This window comes from Agelaius tricolor, unplaced genomic scaffold (genome assembly GCF_023055355.1).
Source record: "Agelaius tricolor isolate 1412-34295 unplaced genomic scaffold, bAgeTri1.0.p SCAF_83, whole genome shotgun sequence".
NCBI lineage: Eukaryota > Metazoa > Chordata > Aves > Passeriformes > Icteridae > Agelaius > Agelaius tricolor.
Window position 1 is genome coordinate 163332 of NW_027269343.1, and position 14670 is coordinate 178001.

At 45.5% G+C, this 14670-nt stretch overlaps 1 protein-coding gene across 5 annotated transcripts in view; it reads right to left on the bottom strand.

The window, feature by feature from the left end:
* Nucleotides 1–14670, bottom strand: part of TRPM8 (transient receptor potential cation channel subfamily M member 8) — a 130569-nt gene that overhangs the window by 12140 nt on the left and 103759 nt on the right. Inside the window, exons 8-19 of one of the 5 annotated variants that reach the window (XM_071418337.1) lie at nt 14188–14255; nt 10781–10978; nt 9885–9987; nt 8813–8931; nt 7516–7806; nt 7090–7185; nt 6391–6520; nt 5251–5396; nt 4654–4766; nt 3842–4058; nt 1334–1425; nt 468–606 (exon numbers count right to left, since the gene is read on the bottom strand). In XM_071418337.1, coding sequence (XP_071274438.1) covers nt 468–606; nt 1334–1425; nt 3842–4058; nt 4654–4766; nt 5251–5396; nt 6391–6520; nt 7090–7185; nt 7516–7806; nt 8813–8931; nt 9885–9987; nt 10781–10978; nt 14188–14255 — 1712 coding nt within the window. Of the gene's footprint in view, nt 1–467; nt 607–1333; nt 1426–3841; nt 4059–4653; nt 4767–5250; nt 5397–6390; nt 6521–7089; nt 7186–7515; nt 7807–8812; nt 8932–9865; nt 9988–10780; nt 10979–14187; nt 14256–14670 lie in introns of those variants that run through there. The other 4 variants (XM_071418334.1, XM_071418333.1, XM_071418336.1 and 1 more) reach the window with 4 other exon arrangements.

The following is a 14670-nucleotide window of genomic DNA, read 5'->3' on the forward strand; positions in this document are numbered from 1 at the left end:
GATGGCTTCCAACCAGCATTTACAGCACAGACACTCTGGCCAATGGTCTCAGGAATTTCTAGCACTGTAGGAGAGGATCCTCACCACCCTCTTCCTCAGGTACTCATGTGATGGATGCAGTGGAGGACCAAAATCCTCCTCCTGTACCCTCTATCATCACTGTCTTGTTTGGGGAATACTCATGGGAGCAACAGAAATACCACTGAAACCTTCGAGGTATGGAAGACAAAAGCTACCAGGAAGCAAATTTCCTCTTCTGTTCTTCAGCCTGATCCTTATTCTCTCTCTTGACACAGAAAAATGCCCTGCTCTTAATTAGATCCCATTTAAATCTTAATTCATCCTGTTTAGCAGATTAAACTTGCTGCCATCACCAGAACATGGTGATTTCGCTCTTAAGAGGGAAGGGAAAAAAAAAGTGTCACATCATTTATTTAGACTCTCTTGAATAGCTGCCAGAATCTTACCATCCTCTGCAGCATAATAATTTTAGGTCCTAGATTCCTGCTAACTGTGAAAATGTGGATGAGCCTCAGGGTAAAAACTATGTAGTCCAAACAGAAAATTACTCTCCCGGAATACCAAGAGCTTTCATCAGAGTGAAGCCTGATGGAGACAGCAGAAGAAAACAAAGAGAAGCCTTGGGTGAATCATGCAGAAATCAGGTAAAACCACACAGAAACATTGAAATGGAGAGTGGAAGGTGAGTAATTGGAAAGCAGAGCACAGCTATGCAGGGCCCCATGGTCTCCCCCATCTAATGACAGGTGACAGAGATGGTTAAGGGACACTGATTACACCCTTCCTTCCTGACATGCATCATATCCCTGCTCATTTTTTCTCTTACCCTTAAAGCTATTAACTGCACAGAAATCTGTACCTGGAGCTACTCCCACAGCCCTGTGAAACCACCACAGTGCAACAACTGCTCCACTGCCCTGAGGCAACAAGGACTAAGTTACAGCTGACTGAACAATTCCTTTGGACAACGTGTTTCCATCATTTCTTTGCCATGGTGTTTAACTGACCCCATCGTGTAGAACAGCTTCTGGGAGATAATGACATTGTTGGGCTGCTGTAGGGACAATCCTAGTCCTCTTAAATAGAACACAAGGCTCAGGTGGTCATACTAAATAGCCAGTAACAGGAGCCACAGAAAATCCTAAAGATCCCCTGACTTTTTTTTTTTTTTTCTGTCAGTATTTGGGGCCTTCATAAAGGGAATTTCATGAACACACTGCTCCCCAAAACTTCATTACAGGTTGTAGTAAAAACCCACCTTAAGGGAGGGAAGCAAAGCTGTAAGATGGACACAAGAGAAGGCACTACTCACCTGAACACAATCCCTGCTATGAAGTAGAAGATTGCAAGGGTATCCATAACATTCCACAAGTCTGAGAAATACTTGCTGCCATTCATGTACCACTGGGAAGGAAAGAGAACAGAAAGTAACCTCCACACAGCACAGTTTCCTTGCCCAATTAGCTTTTTGTCACACAACAGATAACACCAAGTTCAGATAGCTTTCAATTTCCCCAGAAAGAGGGGTTTAGTGTACCCAGCAATGCCACAAGTGACTGGCAAGCTGGTTTTTTGGGTCTTGGTGTGACCCAGGAAGCACTGCAGAGGGGAGGGGTGTCACAGTTTAGGGGTAGCTGATGCATCCTGGCTTCTCTCCGTTCACAGAGCTCATTCACTGATCTGCCCCCAGCTACATGCACATGCTTTGGATTCAAGATGCAGACTTAATTTATTCTTTTAACTACAGAGCTCTCTATTTCTGAATTGTAAGTCTAGTGAGAATCCCTGCTCATTCCCAGACTGACTGGCACAGCAGCCTGGATCCCAAGTCTGTGCAAGAACCAAGCTCAGGAGTCAATTCAGAGGTGACTCATGAGAACAAGAAGCTTCACCAGGACAAACCTCTGCCAGGCCTGGAGAAATAAACTGCATCCCCAATCATAATTCTTTTTAATTTCAATTTTCACTGAAATAATCAAAGTTTTGGAGAGTACTGCTCAGTGAATCTCTAACTGGCATATCAAAGGAAGGCAATTCTGCCCTTAGTGCTTCTATGGGAAACAATCAGAAATCAAAAGGAGTATTCTCTCTCCTAGGTGCTGTCTCTGCCCAGGAGCTCCCTAAATCAAACAAAACATCTGGGACTGAGGTGCAGTTCTCCAAATTCCAAGCAGTTCCTACTGCTGAGAGGTGAAGTGCACAGAGGTTCAGTCCAGATTCCTCCTCCACAGGAGAAAACAGGGCTCTCCTTCACACCCCACCAGTGCACCCACTCACCTGGCTGGAGGCTACCTCCATGTGCCTAAGGAGACAGCAGGGAAAAGGCCTCTCCAATTTCCCTAGGGCTCTAAACAGGACTGGGAGAGCTCCAGCTACTTACAAATCCCTGGGACCACCAGAAGTGAAAGCAGGGCTGAGCCAGTGGCTTACAGTTCAGAGACTGCTCCAGACCAAGGGCTGATTTCTCTCCAGGACTGGGTATCTGACTGCAACAGCTACATGGGAGCCCAGGCAAACTGCCCTTACTTGCCTTGGATGTAAAAGCACAATCTGAGATACCCCTCTCTTTTATTTCTTTAAATACAAAGGACACAGACACAATTTTGATGCAGAGTTAGAGCAATGCACACATTGTCTATCTCAGGGGAGGCCAGGGAGGAATTTCCCCAAGAAGTTTAGAGGACTGGGACACTGTTCTGCTTTTGTGTTCCATTTCTCCTCCTCAGGAGCCAGAACACTGTCTGCAGATAACTCGAAATCTTCAATTTTTCCCTTACTAAAGGGAATTGCAGTAGTTCTACTTGCTCAGGGTAGTAAGAAAAAGGGACATTGATAGGAAAATAAGGTTTCTATCCCTAAGGTTTTCCCCAGGACTTTTGCTGGGTACACACAGGACGTGCAAGGACAGGTCCAGAGACACCAGAACCTAAATCAGCAGAAACAAACACTCCATTAGTGTTTTCATGGCAAAAATGTCTTTTACTTTTCCCCCATTTTCTTAGCAAGTAAAGGTGCCATAAACACGGCTCCACCTTGACTATTTAAAAGGGAAAACACCACAGTAACAACAGCATCAGAAATGTCATCTGAGCTCAAGTAAAAAAACATTATTGCAGGGTGGGATGATCCAGCAGATCACCCACAAACACTCATAAGGGGCTCAGACCTTAGAGCAGAGTCAGAAAGCAGCACCAGACCCACACACCCACTGCTCTTCTGACTGCCCCAGCATCCTCCCACTGCTCTGGCCATGGACTGGCAGAGAGCAGCTTGCCCAAAACCCACCAGATTCCATGTGAAGTGAGGAGGAGATACCAGCGAAGTGGCTGGCTACAAAGGCAGCCCCACATCACAGCTGGTCCCTGAGTCTGCACTGAGCCACCAAAAGCTGTACAGATGATCAAAAGCTAAATGGAAATGCATAAAGGTATGCAGCTTACTGGGAAAATAAAAAATAAAGTGGGTGGAATGTAGGAAAGAGAGGCAGGCATGACTTAATCTAAAGCTAATCTAAATGATTAATCTAAAGCTCTGCACCAAGAGAAATGCGCTAAATTTAACCCTTTGTTACCAACTACCTTGGCAAGCCAGGCATTCCTGGGGAACATCTGCACTGGCATCATCATCCCCTTGGTGCACAGACACTGCAGCTACAGGGGCACAGGCAGGAATGAAACACCAGAGGAAAAAACCCCTCACTGAGCCCTGAGCAGCTCTGCTAGGAAATTGCTCCCCTGAGCACCTGCACTGCCTTGGAGGGGAAAAGCCACGAGGCTGTGGCTCTAACACTAAACTCTCTGGGGTTGCAGGAGCTGCCTACTTGTCTCACTTCATCACAAAGCAGAATGAAGACCAGCACGTAGAGGATGATCTCCAGGGCCGTGGGTTCCTTCTGGAAATCCATCAGCAGCACGTAGGCGAAGAGCAGCAGGAAAGCGATGTAGAAGATGACATTCCAGGAGAAGACCACAAAGGGGGAGGTGAAGAAAGACACATAATATAAGAAGAGTTTCTTACTCTTCTCCACAGGCTTTTTCCTGAGGAATTAAAAGAGGGAAAATGTCTCAAAGCATAGCTTTTAATGCCTAGAAACATCTGTGTTCTTAAAGGCGAAAGAGCAAAGGGTGCAAAGTCTAGCTCAGGATGTTATTTCAGAGGTAAAGACATCCTGCACCCACTGCCCTCAGGCACTCCAGCAAACTGGTAATCTTCCAGCTTGGATGGGGCTTGGAGTCACCTGGGATAGTGGAAGGTGTCCCTGCTCATGGCAGGAGTTGGAACAACATAAGTTTTAAGGTGCCTTCCAACCCAAACCATCCTGTGATTCTGTGATCTTAAATCCAAGATCAGAGTGAAACACAAACTGTCAAAAAGCTCATTTGGCTTTTCAATCCCTTTATCTAAGACTGACTGAACACTAGAACAGCTTCCCCAGAGGGGCTGTGGAGTCTCCACCCTTGGAGAGATCCAAAACTGGGCACAGTCCTGGGCAACCTGCTCCAGCTGACCCTGTCTGAGCACAGGGCTGGACTGGATGATCTCCACCCAGCCTGACTTGCCCTAAGATTCTACAATAATTAACTTGCTTTCCCTCTGAAAAATTTTCCCACTAATGAAAAGTCAGTTGATTACCTGAATGAGATGAAACCACAGCCTATTAAAGGGAAAAAGAACAGGCACAATATAATCTTCCAGTTCTTAGTGTCTCTTGAAATCTCTCCATACCACTGCTTGGAGAGGAAATTCTGCAGGGAAGAAGGAAACACCCTCATTTGTGCTTACAGCAACAAAATCACCTAGGAATGCTATTTAGAACATTTGATTTGGTAAAAATAAACCCCAAACTTTGAGATTTCAGTCAAAATACTAGAGATTTCTGTTGCAACAAACCAGAAATGTCTCTGTCTCCTTAGGGCAGCCATGCTCCATCTACACAATGAGGAGTTAAAAATGAGGCTGAGCAGGACTTGACCTTATTGATAAAACACTTCTAAACCACTGCATTATATGCAATGCTCATCCAGGCTGGGCATTACATCCACACTGTGCAAGCCAAGAGCAGAAATCACTTCAGGCAGTCTTTATCACCCAGTTCATTATGATTTATAGCCCCAAGCCAAGATTTTTTTTTTCCCCTCCTGATTAACATTTGTGGGTAGAGGAGCCAGCAGCCCCTGTCAGAGCACAAGAGCTGCAGTGACCTGCACACCTTTCCCTCACTGCCATTACCTGCACACCTGGCTGGGCAATGAACTGCTGGTCTCTGGCCTCCACTGCTAGCTCCAGACAGTTGCTCCCTCCCCAGGCTTCACAGGAATAAGTCAGCAGCTGCTCAGCCAGCTCTTCATCATTGCTGTAGCACTCAGTGAACAGCTCTGGAAGGAAGAAGCAGCTCCAACTTCAATTTCCCACCAACTTGGGTGCAAATATCTTTAGTGTAGTATTTGTAATATCACATTTTCAGCACTGCAGAATGAGTGTGCTGAAATCCCTTTACAACCCCACTTGCACATCTTCAACTTTTGATACAGAGTTTGAGCCTGGATGGAAAACTGTAACACTAAATCACACAGAGAGCATTTAGTTCTGCACTAAAAAATTGAGTAAAAAATGTGAATTTCTCCTTAAATGACTCAGTAAATCCACTTGCTTCATCCTCTTTTCTTAAATTCTGTTTGGCACTGATCTGATGAATTATAGTCAGTCCAAAATTAGCAGTAGGATTGAAATAGTCAGAATCTGATGCTTTTTCACTGGGAAATGCACCGTTCACTCCTTAGTGTCCTGCTAAATCATCAGGCCTGAGGGATGTAGATGCCTTTGAAAAAGTCTATTTAAGCAGTTTTTGCTTTGTGGAATAAGAGATACTGTCTGGAAACAAGGAAGATATTTCCAACATGGCCTTGAGCTGGTCCTTATAAAGTCACAGAACCATCAATCTACTTTTTACCTGCAACTTGTTCTCACTCCCCAGAAGTACTCCCACAAATCTGAAGGGTGCTTTTTCCCAACCTGAATCCTACCAGTGTTCATTAGGAAAGTTTCCCCTTTTCCATATTCTCCTTCCTGTTTGTGAGCATCCTTCTTCAGCCTTGCCAGTGGAGCTAAGTAGCTTTTCTTTCCCATGAAAGAAATTCTCCACCCCAAAAAAAGCCCCACTTCACAACACCCAACTTTTGAAACCAAGCTCTTAAGACAGGACACAAAATTTCTCCTGGGAACAAATGGTGTGGAAGGAATTTCCAAGCAGTAAAATCACATGTTGACATGAAGGAAAAATGTATTTAATGTTGGATATCTAGGTTTTAATTCCCTGCTCTCTGACCCTTCCCACTAAGTTTCTAAAGGACTCACAGAGCAGGCACTTACCTACTGCTCTTGTCTCATACTCGTTAGCCAGTTCCTCTGACTCACCAGCAGCATTTATATCATTCTTCACCTTGGCCATACTTTTCAGGAGCTTACTGGCCCCCAGGGCTGCCAAAGTGCAGCCTCTGGTCTGTGGAGAGAGACTGAAGTCATGCACATCCCTCTGAGAAGGGAACATGATCATAGAACCCTGAAACCACAATGATTTGGGTTGGAAAGACCTTAAAGACCATCTCATCCCAACCCCCTGCCACAGGCAGGGACACCTTCCACTACACCAGGTGGAATCCTTTAAAAATTCTCCTCTGTTTTGCGCCTTCTCAGTTCCCAGTCCAGAATGATCTATTTGATTCTACAATCATTAAATTACATTTTCTAATCCAAATTAGAAGTTGGATTTCGATCAAACACCTGGAATGAGAACCCATCCATGCTGTGGAACGGGTGGGAACTCAGCTTAGGCACAGGTTACAACAGACAGTGGACTGCTGACTCACACACAGCCTTAGGAAATCAAAGTATCAAGTCCCCACCCAGACACAGAATGGGCAATATAGAACCTACTGAGAGTCATCTAGCAATCATCTCCTGTGGTGGTGTGTTTGAAGCTGGATGTGGAGCCTTCAAAGGCCAATAAACCAAAGACACAGAACCCCAGTGCATTGCCTGCAAGGAGAAATAAAGGAGAACTCAACTTACTTGCTCCCAAATGACTTTGGACAACTCTTTCTTGTTCTGAAGAACTGACCAGATAAACAGAGCTTGCAATGGGTGCCTTGTGATAGGACACTCCTCCTGAAAGAGAGAGCAAGAATTCAGGCCTGAGCTCACCAAATGTTTTCAACTGGAACAAGTCTGAGCATGGACTCTCCTGTTCTTGTATCTTTGTTTCACAGCCACCTCACCAATCCCTTCTCTCAGCTCTCTGCCACTTGTCACACACTACTGTGAGTTAGGCTATATTTGATGTTTCTATTAAAGCTTTGTATTTGACAAGGAAGAATCAGCCTCTCTGTTTTTCCTGAAGCTGGTACTAAAGAATATTTGTGTAAAAGGCACTTCCTGCTTTAACCACTGCAGCCAGATAACCTCACTCAGAGCAGGATCAAGCTGCTCATCACTCACTGAGAGCTGTATCTCCATCTCATCCTTGCTGTTCTTGTAATATCTTTTGAAACCTCTCCGGAAATCCTCCACCATCTTCCACACGAAGGTGAGGAGGGCATCGTTGTAGGAGTTCTTGGCAATCTGCAGGTTCTTGAACACCAGGCTGCTGAAGTTGTTGGTGTAGAGCTCCCTCAGGACCTCTGTGGTCAGGAACTTGCGCAGATTCAAGCCGTTCTCCAGGAAGAGCCGGACAAATTTGGGCCTGTCTTTCACCAGAGCTGTGAACATCACATCCTGCAGGTCAGCAGACTAGGGAGGAATGGAAAAGCAAATGTTGGGGATCATGTGAGAGTGTACACCTTATCTAAGGCCTGACACGCAGTTACTATCACGTTTTCATCACAATCAGGTTTTTCCCTGTACACAGTTGCCTTGGCTGGGTGGCCCAGAGCAATTCTGGCATGGGCAGATCACCTTTGCAACCACTGATTGTACAAGGGATCATCATGGAATGATGGATTGTCACTGTAGGGCACAAAACAACACAATGCAGACTCGCTGCTCTTTCCAAGGTAAAAGGGGCCTTTTTATTTTCTGACTCCAAGATTTATCAATTTCCAAAAGTGACAGTGGATTGGAGGGTGACAGTGCCACCTCTCCAATGACACTGGACAAACCAACAGTCCATTAAATTTCTTCTCCTCCATAAAAGAATGCAAAACAATAAGTTATTTACAGAAAGTGTGTGAGAAAGTTCATTACTAGAATGTAAACATCAGAAGGCTTAGAAGAACTTAAAAAATCAGGGTGACAATGGATCATTTTGGAATGATCCAAAATGATCATTTATGGATATGGAATACCCTGAGTTGGAAAGGACCTGCAAGGATCAAGTCTGACACCCTTGGCCCTGCACAGACACCCCAACAACCCCACCCTGTGCATCCCTGGGAGCATTGTTCAAATGTTCCTTGGGCTCTGGCAGCCTGGGGCTGTGCCCATTCCCTGGGGAGCCTGGACAGTGCCCAGCACCCTCTGGGGGAAGAAAATCCAGCCTGAGCCTCCCCTGACACAGCTCCAGCTGCTCCCTGGGTCCTGTCCCTGTCACAGCAGAGATGGGAGCTGCCCCTCAGGAGGAAGCAGGAGCTCCCAAGGAGGTCTGACCTCCTCTTCTCCAGGCTGAATGGAATGTGACGATCAATGCAGGAGCAGGAGACCCTCTGAGCACAGAGGCTGAGGTGCTGGGACAGTGCGGCTCCTGTTGGGCTGAGTCCCTCCCCAGAGCCCCCTGCACTCGCTCAGGAGGGGGCTGTACCTCCCAGTTTCGGTCGTTGGTGAAGATCTCGTCGCTGGCCAGGTCCAGCTGGTTCCACTCCAGCAGCAGCTTCAGCTGCCCATTCCAGTTGTCCCTGTCGTGCTCATTGGTGCTGAAAGCTGCAGAGCAGGAACAACCTCTGGTCAAGGCCAGGCATAGTTATCATCTCTGCTTCTCACACTACTACTGTATTTGTGGGGTTCCCAGACGAAGGAGGGAATGGTGAATCTGACTCCATGTTCTCAGAAGGCTAATTTATTACTTTATCATACTAAATTCAAAAATACTAAACTAAACTATACTAAAGAATACAGAAAGGATACTTACAGAAGGCTAAAAGGACAATAATGAAAACTCCTGACTCTTTTCAGAGCCTCGACACAGCTTGGCCCTGATTGGCCAAAGAGCCAAAACAATTCACATGAAACCAATGAAACAATCACCTGTTGGATAAACAATCTCCAACCACATTCCACATGTGAGCACAACACAGGAGAAGCAAATGAGATAATTTGTTTTCCTTTCTCTCTGATGCTTCTCAGCTTCCCAGGAGAAAATCCTGATATCAGAAACTGTGACTGTGACACGCCACCAGGACAAGACTCCTTCCAAGGGGCTTTCCCAGACTCATGCACATCTTCCCAGCTGGGAGCTGGAGGATGCTGGAGGCTCAGGGATGTATTTATGGTCCAAGACAGGCCACAAAGGAGCTGCCAGGAGCACGTCATGACCAAGATCACCACAACACTTCCTTCAGGCTCCTCAGAGTCCTGCACTCCCTATACAGGAGAGATCCTGCAGGATTCCCAATGGGGCCCTGTCAGCATCCCCAGGGCTCACCAAAATGCCTTCCCAATTACCTGGTTTGGATCTTTCCCACCCTGAGAGATCCCATACTGCTGCTGCAGCCTGCCCACACCCCTTCAGGGGAAGGCAGGCTCCACACTGTGGCAGGAGCTTAGCTCTGGAGAGATGGCACTGCTCTAAGCAAACTTCTTCTTGAGAATAAACAGCCATCCTTTTGCCATTTATTTTTAAATCCCCAAACAAACTCAGAAGAACAATTACTTGCCTTTGTACAGGGCAAAGGAAATGGCATTGCTCACAATTTCATCTCCAGCTTCTTCTATTTTGATCACTGTCAGTAAATGAGGGCTCTCAAGGACTTCTTTGATCTACAAAAAAAACAAAAAAGAAAAGAAAAGTTGTGTTTCAAAGCTATCAAGGCTGTTTAGTAGCAGATCTCCTATTAAAAAGAAATTTGTCACCACATCATAGCAAAGCTGCTTCTTATCAGTCCTGGGTTTTAACAAATTTAAACAAACCCAAATAGAAGTAGATAATGAGCTTGATTTTAAAGTCACCAAAGGACAACAATAATTATCCTCTGAACATACAGCAAATAACTGTGATTCCCCTATGCAGATCATCTTTAACAAGAAGATATAATCTCAGTAATTAGAAGTGACTCTTAAAGTAGAAAAGATTGTGACAGCACAAGTTTCAGCTTATGTCAAGCAGCTTGCTAGATAACAGTCTCTAGCTCTATGTGCTTTGTCAAAACCAGATAATTTCTCCCATAATGAAGCTTTGTAGAGTTCATTTCGTTTTAGCACACAGAAGACAAATAATATTGTCCATTTCTGATGCAGGAGGAGGTGCACTCCAAGGCAGCCCAGCAGAAGCTGTGAGGACAGTGGCCAGACAGGGAACAAACACCGCCTTCAGCAGCTCCACCCTCACACAGGGAAGAGATCCTTCTGGAACCTTCTTAGCTGTCCTGTGACCAGACACCTGTTGACCTGATTGCAGCCCCCCCAATGCTTTTGTTCCAATCCCTGTAGATGGAGAATAGCTGTACCATGGCCAGGAGCCCTGCACACCCTGTAGGTATCCCCAGACAGCAACTCCCCTGCCTTGGAAGGCACCAGCTGCTCCCTCCAGCCTCCTCCCACAGCATCAACTCACCCACTTGATCCAGCTCTCAGTCTCCTCCTCGGAGAGCCTGGAGATGGTGCGGGGCAGGAACCTGAGCAAGCTCTCCTTGACACAGGAGGAGGCCAGGGTGCCCTCAGCCTCCAGCAGGCTGGCAATGACATCAGCGATGCGCCCCGAGCCCTCCACCACCACACACGGGATCTTGCTCTTGATGGCCACGTTGATGGACTGAGGACACACAGGGAGAGGAGAGCACTTGAGCATGACAGCTACTGGAGCCTGCTATTGAGTAAAGAAGCCTAGAGAACAACAGAAACCCACAGTCCCCAGCAGTATTTTTATTGTTATCCACTGATGCATTACCAGTGACAACTCTGTAAAGCATCATCATCATCTGATGAGAGAGGGCTGTGAGAGCCCCAGAGAGACTGAGGGTCAGAAATCACCATCTGCCAAGTTTTCACAGAATCACAGAACAATTTGTGTTGGGAGGGACCTCAAAGGCACATCTTGTTCCACCCCTTGCCATGGGCAGGGACACCTTCCACTAGGCCAGGCTGCTCAGCTTGAGTGGATCAGCAGATCAGGACAAGAGCCAAGTGGAAATGGCATTCAGGTCGCACAACAGTGCTGCCCAGCCACAGTCACTGCTGCTTTATGGCACAGCATTGCTCAGCTGAGACCAAGGGCTCTGGATTTATTTGCTGGAGGCAGCAGCAGCAGTGTTTTACAGAGAGATCACTTCTGTAGTATCACAAGAACATCAAACTCTAATGTTACTGAAAGTCTCCAAGTAGCCACTGACATAATTTCTCACACAGCAACATTGTACATGGATTAACAGCAAGACAAACATCTGCTGGAATCGTGCTGGAAGGACCATTAACCCTCCTGGTGCAAAGACCATAGGAAACACTGGTTTCATTTGCATCCCTACACTGAGAACAGAGTCACAGCATGAGCTGGTTGCCAGCACATTGCACAAAGGGAGTCAATGCAAGTTATCACCAAGCACTAGAAAGACAGAACAGCTATTAGGTAAGAGAGTTTCTTGAGAACAACAACAAAAAAATCAACTCAGTCATCAAAACCGTGCACACATTCCTCCTGTCAACTGGAGGAGGTCTCTGACAAAGGCAAGGAGGCTTTTCTTATCAGCTAGATGAAAGGGGTTTTCTAAAGAAGGGTTCAGCTAAAGTGCATGTTTTACATCACAGGGAAATTTCAAACAGGAGCTTGGAGCAGTTTTACCTCTCCCTCACTGATGCTGATTCTTGTCATCATGCACCAGCCACAGAAGCTGAGGAAGAGGGAACCTCTCCTGGCCAGCACTGCCAGGACCAAGGCATGGCAAGGACAGACATCCACAGCATGGGCTCTGCTGAGTCATCTGGGCTGGTCAGAGACTCAATTTACTCCTTGAAAAAAGGCTTCACCTCAGGATAGCTCATTGCACTTCCTACACTGAGAAATAATAATAATAATAATAATAATAATAATAATAATAATAATAATAATGGCATAAACCAGCCTCACGTTGCACCAGGAGAGGTTTAGGTTGGATATCATGGAAAATTCTTCACTGAAAGGGTTATCATGGATTGGAACAGGCTGCTTAAGGAAGTCACCATCCCTGAAGTGTTCAAAAAATGTGTGGATGTTGCACCTGAGAATATGGTTTGGTGGTGAACATGATAATGGTGCTAGATTGACCACGGGATCTTAAGAGATCTTTTCCAACTTCAATGTTATCATGATTCTATGAAATAGCCAAGAGGGTGGCATGAACCCTTAACTGAACCATCATCCAGGTACTTCCCAGAGGAAACTCTTGCCAGGAATTATGCATTTGATTTAACAAGGCTTTTACTCATTCTGGTTAGGCAGCTACTAAGTCTGTGTTATGTATCACTGCTGAACAGTGGGTTTGAGGTCTCTCCAAAAATTGTGAAATCATAAGTCTGCACAGCTACAGCACCTGGCAGTCAGTCAGCTCCTTTCTCAAACATCAGCAATTTGGAGCTAAAAGGAAATGGACATATTCAACACAACCCTCTGAGTACAGCTTTCCTCTAAAACCTGACAGGATGCTTAATTTCATCTCAGGACCTCTGATTAACACTGCATCTGCATTCATCTACAACTGGGGAAAGACAAAATTCATCATGTGAATAGAACCAAACTCCCAGGAAACATGCAGGGAGGCTGGGATAGCAATCTGGAATTTCACACACTGATTCAAACCAACTGATTAACACCAGCAACAAAGTGGTAGCAGAGATCATGCTCTGAAATCACATTGTTTATCCTCCTGACATGCCAAGGTTGATTAACCTTGACAGTGACAGCACAGCTCTGGTGAGAACAGGAAGTACCAAGATAACACCTACAAAAACAAAATCATAAATATAATGCTGCTTCAACTTATTTTTTCTGCATCCTACTCTACTGCACAATCCAGCCCCTTTCCCAGCTCTCTGGACAGGCTAAACCAGCTCTTCCTGCAGTTGGTCAGAGCTTGTCCTCACTGTTCCTGTTCCCTTGACTCCTGACAGCCTGACTCCACATCCCCTCACTCTGAAAGCCCTGGGTCAGATCCCTTTGCTCCCTCAGGCCACTCATCCTCACTCTGGCAAGGTGGATGGGCAAGTACCAACCCTGGGTTTTAACCCCGAGAGAGATTTAGAAGGGATCTCCCTTTCCCCCTCCCCTCAGAGTCACTTACACATCCTGTTTCAAGGAATTTCTTTGCTCTGTTCAGCCTCCTCCTGACTGTCATCTGATACCTGGTTCTTCTCCTTGTAGGGGTCAGAGTCAGCAGAGCCCTCCTGCCCTGCTCAGCTGCCAAGACTTAAACCAGGTCTAGATCTAAACTGGACTCCAAAGGTATTTCAAATGCACTTATAAGAAACAGGGAGAGAAACTTTTTACATGGGTAGATAGTGATAGGACAAGAGGGTATGGTTTTAAACTACGAGAGGAGAAATTTATTATTTACATTAGGAGGAAATGATTGACTGTGAGGGTGGGCAGGCCCTGGCACAGGGTGCCCAGAGCAGCTGTGGCTGCTCCTGGATCCCTGGAAGTGCCCAAGGCTGGACTGATGGGGATTGGAGCAATCTGGGATAGTGGAAGGTGTCCCTGCCCATGGAATTGGGTGGTCTTTAATGTCCCTTCACATGCTGGGGTGTGGAAGAACTGAGACAACTGAACTGTCCCAGCCAATACTTTTCCAGGATGTCAGCCCAAGGCAGAAAAAATTTAACAGAAACAAACTTAAATTGCAAACAAGGTCCTTCTGTAGCAAGTGCTAGGCAAGCTTCTGTAAATAACAGCACTCTCTACTTCATCAAGTTTCTTTTGGAGCAATCAGTCTTCACTATCAGAGCAATGCCCCTATTGTCATTCCTGGAAATAAAGAAAAGAAATGAACTTACTTTCAAAGTCTCCTTCCCACCACCTTGGGCAAAACACACAATTGGGATCTTCCCACCATAATTAGATTCTGTGAAATATGCAAAAAGAAAAAAGAAGGAAAAAGATTAAATCAATTAATGCAGTTTGAACAATTTTTTTCCTGAGTACAATGAAAGAATTTCCAAGCCATTCATGCAAATACTAGTTTGCTGTTGATTTTGCCAGAGTTACTAACAGCTGTTTTTAACAAAAACTCAGTTTTGCCTAACATTCAGACACCCTTCTCCAACAGAAGCTTTCTGTTCTACAAATCCTAATTTTTGCTATCTCTGAAGTCCTTAAAATTGAATTTTATTGTATTTATCCAGTCCTTTGACTATTCTGAGTCTCAGAGAAAGGTTCTTATCACAAAGTCAAGATACAGAACCTCTGAGTTCACATTTCTATCGGAAAAGAAAGGTAAGAATTCTCTAACTCTGGCTGCTAGTGTCTGAGAGACATTC